At 39.2% G+C, this 12530-nt stretch overlaps 1 protein-coding gene across 8 annotated transcripts in view; it reads right to left on the bottom strand.

The window, feature by feature from the left end:
* The window catches only part of ATP9B (ATPase phospholipid transporting 9B), a 115138-nt gene that overhangs the window by 86163 nt on the left and 16445 nt on the right, over positions 1–12530 (bottom strand). For 2 of the 8 annotated variants that reach the window (XM_077933210.1, XM_077933211.1), the window contains exons 3-5: positions 10145–10295; positions 5292–5405; positions 3327–3435 (exon numbers count right to left, since the gene is read on the bottom strand). The exons of 1 other annotated variant lie outside the window; for it this stretch is intronic. In XM_077933210.1, the coding sequence (XP_077789336.1) occupies positions 3327–3435; positions 5292–5405; positions 10145–10295 (374 nt within the window). Of the gene's footprint in view, positions 1–3326; positions 3436–5291; positions 5406–10118; positions 10296–11640; positions 11772–12530 lie in introns of those variants that run through there. 5 more of the 8 variants (XM_077933213.1, XM_077933212.1, XM_077933214.1 and 2 more) reach the window with 5 other exon arrangements.

The following is a 12530-nucleotide window of genomic DNA, read 5'->3' as shown; positions in this document are numbered from 1 at the left end:
TTTATTGGCCGAGGGAGCCGGCGTACAGCTCACGTGGCCAGCATGACTAAGCCGCATCTGGTGAACCAGAGCAGCGCACGGAAACGCCGTTTACCTTCCTGCCGTAGTGGTACTTATTTATCTACTTGCACTTTGACACACTTTTGAACTGCTAGGTTGGCAGGAGCAGGGACCGAGCAACGGGAACTCACCCCGTCGCGGGGATTCGAACCGCCGACCTTTTGATCGGCAAGTCCTAGCAATACCCGCATCCCACCAAGGGTATTCCAGTCCAAATGATTTTGGAATCTAGGACACTCATTTTGCAGGTTTAGTAAATAACCATACGATTGATCCCAGAATAATGGATCACATGACTGTAAACTCTTGGGTGGGATATACCATATATACTCCAGTATAAGCCGACCCGAATATAACCCGAGGCACCTAATTTTACCACAAAAAACTGGGAAAACTTATTGACTCGAGTATAAGCCTGTTCACCACACCACAAACCTGGTGGTGGCAGCAGCAGCGGAGAAAGAACAAGCAGCCCAAAAGGGCTGCTTTCAGGCTGCTCGTTCCTCCGCCACCAACAGCGGCAAAGGCGGAGAAGGATGAAGGAGCAGCCCGAAAGGACCCTCACTCGAGTATAAGCCGAGCGGGGCTTTTTCACATAAAAAATGTGCTGAAAAAGTCAGCTTATACTCAAGTATATACAGTATGTACCTGTCAGTAATAGTGGCTGTACTTCCATTTTAATCAGAAGAGCCATGGCAACAGTACTAAGAAGTTACTGTACTGCTTAATGCTGTAACTATTAAAATAGCTATATTGATCTATGATTCTTTGTGAGACCTATAGCTGGTACAGCATATACTAAATGCCCATTAATTACAATACTACCTATACGATGTGGAGGAATGTTGGAGTTTCGTATTAAAGACAGCCACAAGGAGCACCTTCCAACATACAAACTCCCCCTGCAGTAGCTGCATTCCAACATAACAATAAGCTGAGAACCTTGGTTTAATAAACCACCCTGTGTATGAGCTGATGCACCTGGTCCAATCACACCCACTTTGATCTTCCCTTCATGGAAATGAATATACAAACCACAAAGAGAATAGCTTAGCATTATGTCTGAACTGGAACAAATGACTTGTTTCACCATGAAAAGCCATGAGAACTAGCCAGCCTTAAACCAAGAGTTGCTTGTTTATGAATCTTAACTTGTTAGGGAGAAACAAACCACAATCCTGGGTTTGGACATAATGTTAAGCTACTCCCTTCCCTGTTTGCTTACCTGCTTGTACAACCAGGAGTGATAAGGCTGCGTGTACAAGCAAGCAGCTAATACACAGTAAGGTCTATAAAGCCAAGTTTCTTGGCTTATTGGTACATGCGAACATGGTCACTGAGGAAATGTTGTCCGTGCTACATCTGTCCTAGGTCAGACAGACATCACTAGACTTCACCCAATACCCTTAAGAACAGCGTGCACACAAATGAGCTGGGAATTGGGAAAACATACTTCTGCTGCTTTTCTCCAGAAACATGATTGCAGGATGGAACTCTCATCATCAACAAACTTGCTCAGTTCAGGCGCACAACAAAAGCACAAAGGGAGTGGGGATATAAATTTAATAACTAATAACAATAAATAATAACAATATGCATAAGGGACTGATTGGTTGGGGGGTAGAGGAGAAGAGAACTTGCAAGCATCTAGGCAAGGAGCAGAGAGGGAGAAATACTCTCTTTTCCAAGGATGGCATAAGTACAGGACTATAAAACATGAATTCCTGGCACTGCCTTTTAAGAACTAAGGCATGAACTTCCCTTGTTATGCATCATGAGGTTATGAAAGTTTATGAAAGTTTTACAAAAGATGCCATTCCAGGGGGAACAAAATTGTTTTTAAACAAGTGTGACCTTCCATTCCTTTGTACTCATTTGCAGTCATTCTTCCCTCCATCTGCTGTTATTTCAGAACAAAGGAAAAGGGAATGCATCACCATTGCTGAGCCATTGCCAAGGCAACGGGACCAATGTACCCTGCCTTGCCATGCTTTGGTAAGTTGCACTGCTTGCAGTTCTATGTAGCAACTTTCACCCCAAATAAGTTATTGTCATACAGTGCTGCATGTGACTGGTTGGAACAGAAGGGGGAGAGAGGCTGAAAGTAATGTACAACAGATGGAGAGAGTGCACATTTGGATACATATTTGACTAGGTATCCATAGACACATTCTGCCCCTACTAGTCAAATGAGCACAACTGGGTTGTGTAAGAGGGTGTTTTCCAACATGCAGAGGGGGAGAGCAAGCCTACATGAGTGTCCTACCCTGAACTGGCCCATTAGGAGCCACAAAATCTCCTGCAATATTAAACTATCCTTTGTGGAGATCAGAAGGCTTTCAGAAAGTGGCAAACTAAACAGTAACATAAAAATGTAGCAAGCCACAATTAAGAGATGATAGAAAATCTCTACATACAGAAAGAATACTCAATACATGGAGCCATGAAATAAAGAAAATAAGCAGTATAAGCTTCAACAAAAGGCATCGTTTAATGGAAATTTATAAGCAGAGTTTTAGTTAATAGTATTCATTTTTGTTCCAAAGGCTAGCCATGGATGAATGCATATGGATGATTTCAATGTATACATAACAGAGGGAAAACGGAATGTTAATTATTTTTATATTAAACACCAAATAAAATTAAAATCTATTCAGCAGTTTTACCAAATATATTGGCTTATTCTTTGAGTAAGATCAACACAAGAGAGAAATGTATGCTGTATTTAACATAACCTTTTGCCTTTGATAGTTTCATCTTTGAAGAATCTAGTGCAGACATGCACAACCTTTGAGTTAAATGCAATCCATGATTCATACATTGTTTATTTCAGGTTATAATGCCAGCATTTTAAAAAGAATTTATACAGCACTCTTTAGAGAATTTTGGCATATGTATTTTATGTGTGATGAACTCATATTCTTATGCCTTATTCAAGTGATAGTGATTAACATAATTTCCATCAGTTATAGCTAGTGGTAGTCTTGTTAGTTTCCCTCAGTTAAATCTACCAGGCCAGCATAATTTGTGACCCACTGCACTGAATGAAACCCACCAACCATGTATGGCAACCTTCTATTTGCTGCCTGCCTAGGATTACAAACACAGGAGACTGTTAAGCACCGAACAGGCCACAGTATATGCTAATAGGCTGTGTTTTTTTGGCTGGCCATAATTTGGAGGTCTTGTTTAAAGAAATAGTACTTCACACAGACCAGAAAATATGAATGCTATTCATGATTCACAGGGAAAAAAAGTTTGCCAACCTCTTATTGTAAGCTTGCTATATAATTGAGAGTTCATTTCCTTGTCTCGCTGGTAACGACGAAATTCATCAACTGCCTCTCGTAGCACTGTGACAGCCAAAACAAATCCCTGTTTAAAATATAACAAACATTTCCCGAAATGGAAAATATTTCTATTAAAATCCACAGATAAGAAAAGCATGCACTTTATATTTCATTTTAGTAGGACTGTTTGGAGTTTTGTTGTGTGTTTTCTTCCCTTTTGCCAAGGCATAGTTATTCCAGAACAGCTGAGGAAAATTTGAGACATAGCCAATGATTTCTGGAAACATTTCCAAAACATGTGATAAAACTATTGAACAGGCTCTCATCACAAGAACAAAATATAGTACCCTCCACTCAAAGCTGTTTTCAGATGAATTCACATCTAAAAGGCAATGGGATGGTTCATATGCAATAACAAACTGTGGGTGTGTAGCTGTGTTAACAGAGCTGGTAGAACCAATGCACACTGGCACCCCACTCTCTCTTTTCCTGGTTCAGGATACATCATAGTTTTCCCTTCTGTGCAGCTTCAGTTTGTGCTTGCTCTGCAAATCAGGAGCAAACCCTGGTTTTCAATTCTTATTTAGAGAGCAAGCACAAATCAAAGATGACTTGCTTCAAACCAGGAAAGGAGGAAGGGCATTCCAAGCTCAAGCGAGGGGGAAGCATATGAGCCAAAGGTTCAGGCACGTAACACCAAAGCATGGTTTTGATGTTACAGCTGCACCAACCCATAGTCTCCAAGACATGAAGCTGAGCTGCATGATAAAAATCATCAAGCACACTTACTTTTAAATAAAGGTTGAGATGTAACAAGAGAAGACTAATCTCCTAAACGAGTTTTTCTTTTTGCCTTGAAGGTGGGTAACTTGACTTTGGTTAAAAATTATAGTGAGCCAAAACTCAGTTATTTAGGAGTAAGTTCCATGGAATCAATTACTTCCAAAAATGTACTGAAACATTTGTTTTTAGCTGCATATACTAGATCAGATATACCAAACTTTTGGACTATGTGTCACATGTAGACCTTATAGCATTTTTTTCTGGAGTAGTTATAAAAAAGTTTGGGCAATTCCCTTTGAAAATAAAATCAATAACCAATGTTAAATGTAATATCCTGGCTATAGCCAGATACTTCCAATGTTTTCAGACAGCATAGGTAGAATCGTAGTTCTTAAATTATAGAACATACAAGTTGTAACTTTTTATTATAGATAAAAGTATTTTTTTTAAAAAAAAATGTGCTTACTTTTCCCAGACACACACAGGTCCATTTAACATGAGAGTCACATTTCTTTTGATCTGACTCGGTTCAGATGTAACACGTCATGATCTGTGAAGCGTTGTTAAGAGACCAGGAGTACCCCTGCAATTCCTCTCCTTTCCTCACAAAATCGTATTCTCCTTTGCTCCCTTCTCATTCAAAATCCCCAACTATGGTTAGTGTTGCACAAAACCATAAGTATCTGAAACTAAATAGACTTCAGCGTCTGGTTCAAAGCCATGTCGTTTGACATTAGCTCTGAAAAGAGAATGGAGATCATTCAAGTGAAAAAAGGGAGAAGCATGGAAATCAGAAGTATACTCCTGATCTCTTAACCATTAGGAAATAGGAAATGTTTCTTCTGCACTGAGCGTCTTTCATGTGTGGTAGAGGCTAGTGTGGTGGAAGAGAGCCACAGAGCTGATCCCCAAAGCTGCTGTCAGGGACTGGGATGGGACAATGGCAGAGGTGGGCTTCATGAACACACCAGCAGAGCCAATCCTGTGCTCTTGCCAGCATATGTGCACAGAACCAACATCACTGCCACTGCTCTTTCCAGGTAAGCTGCCATGCCATCAGTGTTAGGAGACAGTTCTATACAACCACACTGGCCATGTGCACACAAGCTGATAAAAGAAATATATATATATATATAGTTGTATAGCATTTTTGATTACCAGAGGAGCCCAATAGGTGTAGAGGTAGCCTATTTTCAGCGCTGGTACGAACTGTGAGCAGGAGACTACGAGAAAATAAAGATTCAAGAAAAACTTGAATTGTTCATATAAAACCTAAAAGTGAAAGAAAAAAGAAAAACCAGGAAATGGTGCTTTCAAAAACATTTCCAGTATGCAGAAACTTTTTTTATGTAACAGGAACTTTAATCACAATTATAATCAATAACAGTTTCTTTTCCTTTTTTGAGTGCTGCTTTCAACATGGCTTGAACTATCTCTACTATCACAGAAAAATCAATCAATAGTAACATGAACATTTAATGGTGATGACTATTCCAATATAAAATATTAAATAGAAAATTCACCCATAATATAGGCATTATAGTATCTAGCATTTATTGTAGCACTACAGAATGTTCATTAGACAAAACATGTGTTATCTGAGCAATACTTAGCAATACAATAAGCTTATAAGCAGAGTCCAAGCATGTAGAGGAGGGTATCCTTTACAGGAGCCCAGACACTGATAAGGGGCACCCTGTAATTTAGCAATGGGGGGAGGGTAAGTGTTTGGTGGTTATTAATAGAATTATAGAATTGTAGATAGTCAGCAAGCTTCGCTAAGAATTGTTTTCAGGGTAGATATTTTATTAAACAAAACTAGCACACGAGGATGGTTGGGTAACAGTGTGAGCCATAGCATACTTTTGTAAGTTTAGAAGTATAATTTCAAAATTAAAAGAGAAGCTTCCGGGTCATGTGGCCAGCATGACTAAGCCGCTTCTGGCAAACTAGAGCAGCACACGGAAACGCCGTTTACCTTCCCAGCGGAGCGGTACCTATTTATCTACTTGCACTTTGATGTGCTTTCAAACTGCTAGGTTGGCAGGAGAAGGACTGAGCAACGGGAGCTCACCCAGTCGCGGGGATTCGAACCGCTGACCTTCTGATCAGCAAGCCCTAGGCTCTGTGGTTTAACCCACAGCGCCACCTGCGTCCCAAGTGGTGTGTATGTAGGAGAGGCCAATGCTACTCATCCTCAAAAAATGTTTGAGCTTCTAAAAGCTACTTCAGTTATATCTCCAAAATACAGATGGAGAACTAACCTGAGAAAACAGTGATTTGATTAATGTCCTCTAAATTCATAGCTAAAGTGAGGCCACTATTCAATAACAAATGTGATAAAAGAACAACTCCAGTATTGCCTAGCCATTAGCAACAAGAGTAATGAATACAGAAAAGAAAAGTACATAACCTTCCAAAAAGAAAGAGTTATGATATAAGAGGAAACAGTATGCATATAATCTAAGTGATACAAAATAGTTTCTCTGGATTGTACTGTACAATAAAATCAGCATAATATAACCTGTCACTCTACTATTATCCCTAGCTATTCTCCCCAAGTGAAAAATGTTAATATTGTAATTTATTTATGTTTAAATACATTTCCTTTTTTAATATGAAAATAAAGAATGTTACCCCAAAGTCTGCATGTGGGTAGAATGCAAACACAGTGCATTCAAATGTAAGCTCCAGACAAACCAACGTATTATAGAAATTTCAATACAAGGGAAATTCAATTGGTTTAGCAGTTATTACTGATTTACAAGTATGTGTACAAATGCTAAGAGGAACGCTACAGAAATACTGTGTTTATATTTACAATGAAACTTGATTATTCTGTTCTAGAATGTTTAAATTCTTATATAAATTAATCTCAGCAGGGTAACAATATTTCCTCCCTCACCACTAATTAATTTAAAATCCCAGTTAGTATCAATTAATAGCTCAGTAATTTGCATTCATACTAAAGCCAGAATAGGATTCCAACTGTGCAATTACAAAACGCTTTCAAACTATTCCATTTCCTAAGGAAAAGTTTAAGAAAAAATATTCCAAGACTAATAATGCATCTGGACTATGCTGTGCCAACAGGTGTTCACAAATCATGGCTGATCTTTGCAGGCATCGGGACTCTGCCTAAACCCCTGAAACACACATTGTGCATTTAACTACAGTAATCAATGTCTAAATGTATACTTAATGACCTTTAGGAAAACGTTCAGTGTAAATAGAGAAAATTTTGGTTTCATGCAATGAAGATGAAAATATTTGTCTGCATGAAAGCAGTTGACATTAATACTCTCAAAAGAAAACACATTATGGAGTCCACATTATGGACTCACTTTTTCTTTTAAATAAAGAAGGGGTTATAAGTAATATCCTTGCATGTGCCAGCTAGCTGAATAATGTTGGTGGGTTAGGGGGAGTGTAAGGAGAGAGGAAAAAACCAGTGCACAAGGTTTACAAAAATCTGCATTCTTACTGAAATTAAGAATTGAAAGACGCAGCATTCTTGTCAACAAGTAACCAACAAGATAATTTATTACTGTGGAAAAAGGCACAGTATATAATGGCCTGTTTATTTCACACTCATTGAAACACCTCTCCCTCAAGAGTTACTTTTCAGTCAAATATTAAATTAGAAACTAACAAGGCTGGCTATCCAAAGAATCAATGCTAAAGTCATAGAATTTACTGAAATCAGTCAAAGAACAAAAAAAATAAAGCCAAACTGTGCCCTTTTGTGATTTGCACAAAATGTATTACAACAAATTATTATTGCCAGTGTTGAAAAGAATTCTGCATCTTGAAAACCATAATAAGCCAAAAGAAAATCTGAAGAGACAGAACATTATTTTAAACTGGATTTAGTTAATACAAGGTTTTGTTATATGCCTATAAAACACATAATAGCCAACACCGTATAAAGGTTTCTTACATAAAAACAATTGCTACATTTATGGGTGTTTTTGTAATCTGTACCACTAGCCATACTGGGGAATTAACTTTCCAACCACTTATTCTGCATTTAAAGTCAACACTCTGCGAGGAACATTTCAACAGAGATGTGAAAAACAAAAAAATAAAAATAGGAGGTTGGTTTACTTGTGAGCTCAAAATAAGGGAAAATATTTATCCCTCTCTCATTAATGCACAATTTAGTGCCACTAGGTAATACACAGCTTTAAAACTGCAAAAAAGCAATATTAACTCTTTAAAATTTCTTGGATAAGGAATGAATGTGAATAAAGAATATGTATACGGATTTTAGACCTGCTTTGTTATTCACATTTTATACTTAATAACTGATTACCAAATACTAAATACACGTTCATATATAGCATTAATGTATACAAGCCACAAGTTTACCCAATTAAAAAAATGAACACATGAAGCACTCTCACTTCTCTAAACGTCACCCTTTGTGTTTTGCAGAAAAAATGTTAATGGGACAATCCTATACAGGTCTACTAAGAAGTCGGTATTACAGAGGTCATAGGAGCTCACTTCCAAATAAGATAGCATAGGATTGGAGCCTGCAGACAGGTCTTTTTCTACTCTTGTGTTTACTTTGACCTGAAGGTACATACAATACAATGCAATGCTTCCAGCAAGGGGACAATTTGAAGTCAAATTTATACAGCCTTCAAATCGGACACACATTTTACTAAGAGGTCATTTTACATGTACCTATCCTGAAGCGTAAGATTAAAAATATTCATTAACAGGTATTTTAAATCACCCAAAACCTGTAGGACCAATCTAATAAAATTTAAACACTTAAAGCTATTTTTTGTCTTTGCTGGGAGATGTAATCATATGCTTATCTATCCTACTAAAATCAATGAAACATAAACATGCTTAACTTTGTCTGGATCATGTCATTTAATCATGTCTTAAAACTGGTGTGCCCAATGTGATGCCTGAGGCCACAATGGCACCTGTGAAAAGCCCTCACTCCCCCCTTCACCGCTAGTTATCTTCCCCCACCTCATACACCTTGGAAGTCAGCAGGTATCAGTCTGAAAAATTACAGTCAAGGTGGGGGCTTTGTTGGTATTTCCTCTTTCAGCTCACTAGCCTTCCATGCTGAGATTGGCCCTCCAACAGAAAACGTGGGAGGGGAAACATTTTTTTAAGAAAAAGGTAAGGTGTAGGAGATGTGAGACCCAGGGGGTATGGAGAGAAAAAGGAAGAATGGAGCAGCCAATCAGATGGGGCAGGGTAAAAAAAGGAAGGAAGGAAGGAAGGAAGGAAGGAAGGAAGGAAGGAAGGAAGGAAGGAAGGGAGTGTGTGTCAGAGTGTACAGGGTATGTATATTTGTTTCCTCCCATCTTTTCTATGTGTCTCTTCCTTGCTTTGTTTCCCCTCTCTTCTCTGGGTTTCTATGTCTGTTTCCCCACCCCAGGGTCTGGAGGTCTGTGTTTGCCTTTCCCCCCCTCCTTATCTCTGAGGGCCTGTCCTGGGCATTCCTCCTCCCAGCTTGCATCCCTCTCGGTGCCCAAGAAACACATGCATGCAGTGGGAATGAGGAGAGGGCACTCCCTACAATTTGTGACAGTTCAAGCTCAGAATGGCAACTTTTTGAAAATTCCAGATGTGCCCACAGGCCCAGAAATAATCTGCTTTAGAAGATTTTAACTGTATATATTGTTGGGCGTCCTCTTGTTATGCTGTTTTATTGTTTTCCTCCAAATGTTTTATTGTGCCCTTGTTTTTTTAAAGAAAATATATACTTGTGATCTTTTGATGAAGGGTAGTAGACAAATTAAATAAAAACAATACCTAAAAATAAGTTGCCAGTCTCTGCTCCTCACAGGTAATCATCACTGATCCCACTAATCACTTTAACCAACAAGCACATTTCTCAGTGGGAAAAGAGGACTGCCTGAACTTCAAAGGATTGCACAACTTATCATTCAAATTATTTGTTTTAAAATATTGTAAGACATACAATTTATAAGGGACATAAACTAAGCCCACCTTTAAGGAATCATTAGTAGCCTTACCCCAGGTATAAATGTAAAGATATTGTATTTTTGATTTTTTATAGCATTTCTTGGATATTTTTCTTCGCATTTTTCAGGACATCCAAGCCATACTGTGCGTGCTTTGAGTTCTTTCTTTCTCCGGCAAATGTTTATGAGCCAATCACAGCAACTGCAAGGAAAAAGAAAGCTATGCTTTAAATGTCAGTATAGTATATTCAGCTTGCTAAAAGGAAAGCAGTGGTTCTTAAAGAAAGTAACTCAATGCAACTAACTGATCTCAGACGCCTATTTTTTATACAGTATTTGTAAACAGAGTCATGTCCACAAGCTTCCTGTGTATTTTAGGAGTGGTGCTAGTTCTGTCTTAACCAAGTCGACTGAAAAGCAGTTCCATAAATTCAGGGCACAAAGCCTGGTTTTTACTGAGTTCAGCAACAAACCTAGGGAAAGGATGCGTTGGATCTCTGGCACTATTTTCCTAGGCTTTGCCTCCCCCATCCCATGCACTCCCGATAGCACCTCAAATATGCTTCAAAGGGCTCCTGACCTTCCAGGAAAGCTTCTCAGAGTGAAGGCTGCTGCCGTCAGCAGAGGAAGGCTGAAATGCCACTGCATATATATGTGGCACTTTGCAACTTGGCCAGCAGCTATAGTGGACAGAGTACAGAATTGTAATTTTTTTAGGAGCACTGCAAGACAAAATGTAGCACCTATATGCTTACAAAAGCTGCCCTGGTGGTCATAATCTACCGTATTTTTTGCCCCATAGGGCGTACCGCCCCATAGGACGCACCTAGCTTTTGGGGGGGGGGGGGAATAAAGAAAAAAAATTATTTTTCCCCCCAGGCGCGGGGCTGGCGCGGGGGAAGCCCGAGCTTCCCCCGACCCCAGCCCTGAGAACAGCCTGCTATCCGCAAGCCTAGGGAGCCCGGCGGGAAGTTGCACCAGTCTCCTGAGGGTTGCGCAGAGCTTCCTGAAGCCTGGAGAGTGAGCATAGGACGCACACACATTTCCCCTTCATTTTTGGAGGGGGAAAAGTGCGTCCTATAGGGCAAAAAATACGGTATATAGAAAAGAACTGCTTTATGGCTTTGATGCAGCACTATAGATTTTAATATGTGAATTATTCAGTTTTGTTTGATTAATTTTAATTCTTAATAATACAACAAACAGGAATGAAAGACTTTCAAAATCTCTTTGTGCTTTCAATTACAAAACAGAATATTTTGAGTGAAGAATTGTTCATGAATTGGAAGGCCGACTCAGGTAACAACTATTCCTCCCCCTTAGGCAGATGCCAAAACCTTCATCAGCTTAGCAAACAAATTACATATGTTTGAACAAAGTTTGGCACTGCTAAATAGTGGTGATGCCTGTGATAAAGGACTGATTGGCACCTAGAGATAAGTACACTTTAAGCCCTCAGATGCAATGAGGTCTCCACTGATGGAAATAATTATAGATTTTGACAATTCAATTTTAAGTATTTATTGCAAGCAAATAGGATTCAATACTTTCAAGACGTGGATATCAGCAAGCCTGTGTCCATCTGAAGCAGAAATCCCCATCAGTTGGTATACAGAGGCTGCTGCACGCCTTTTGCGATCATGTGCCTTTTGCCCGCAAAACAGTAACAAAGGCTTCTCTGTGCAAGTCAAAGCATACATAGTTACATTCAGAGAAACATTTGGAAGAAATAATCTAAGGTTAGTATTGAGTTTACAAATAAAACATTTACACAACAGTTGCTAACAAAGGGTAGTAATGAGACCAATTGCTTAAAGAGCATTAAAAAAATATACTTTGAGTTATGAGGAATGTAATTTTTAGAGGTTGCTGTTAATATTTCTTATCTGACATTCACCATAAGGTCCTAGGGTGAGTTGCAACAATTAAAAATATATACCGTATTGGCCTGAATATCAGCCTCACTTTTTCCAAAATTCCAACCACGAAAAGTTAAAAGTGTGGCTTATATTTGCAACCTTATGGTATGCAGCCAGGAGCACGGAGCAAACAGCACCAGGAGTGCGGCAAAGCGGTGCCCGCCCCGTGCGTAGTCCCTCGTCCTCTGCCCCAAAGCCTGGGAAGGGAGAGAGCAAGAAAAGGTAAAGGCCACCAACAACACAGCATGCCCCCCCCCCAAGCAGACAGGAGCAGCAAGGAATAGAGTGGCTTATATTCAGGTTCCACCCCCCCCTCCAATTTTAAAAGTGCAGCTTATATTCAGGTGCGGCTTATATTCGGGCCGATAAGGTATATTAAAAACAGTTAAAGCAGATTACAATAAAAAGGATAGGTTGGGTCCTAAAATATATATCAAAAGTGTCAAAGGCCAGAATGAAAGAAGTGTGTCTTCAGCATACACAACAAAGGTACCACTCACATATGTGGACAAGAAATT

The sequence above is a fragment of the Podarcis muralis genome, chromosome 8 (assembly GCF_964188315.1).
Source record: "Podarcis muralis chromosome 8, rPodMur119.hap1.1, whole genome shotgun sequence".
NCBI lineage: Eukaryota > Metazoa > Chordata > Lepidosauria > Squamata > Lacertidae > Podarcis > Podarcis muralis.
Note: the sequence above shows the minus strand (reverse complement) of the source record. Positions and strands in the feature narration are given on the sequence as shown.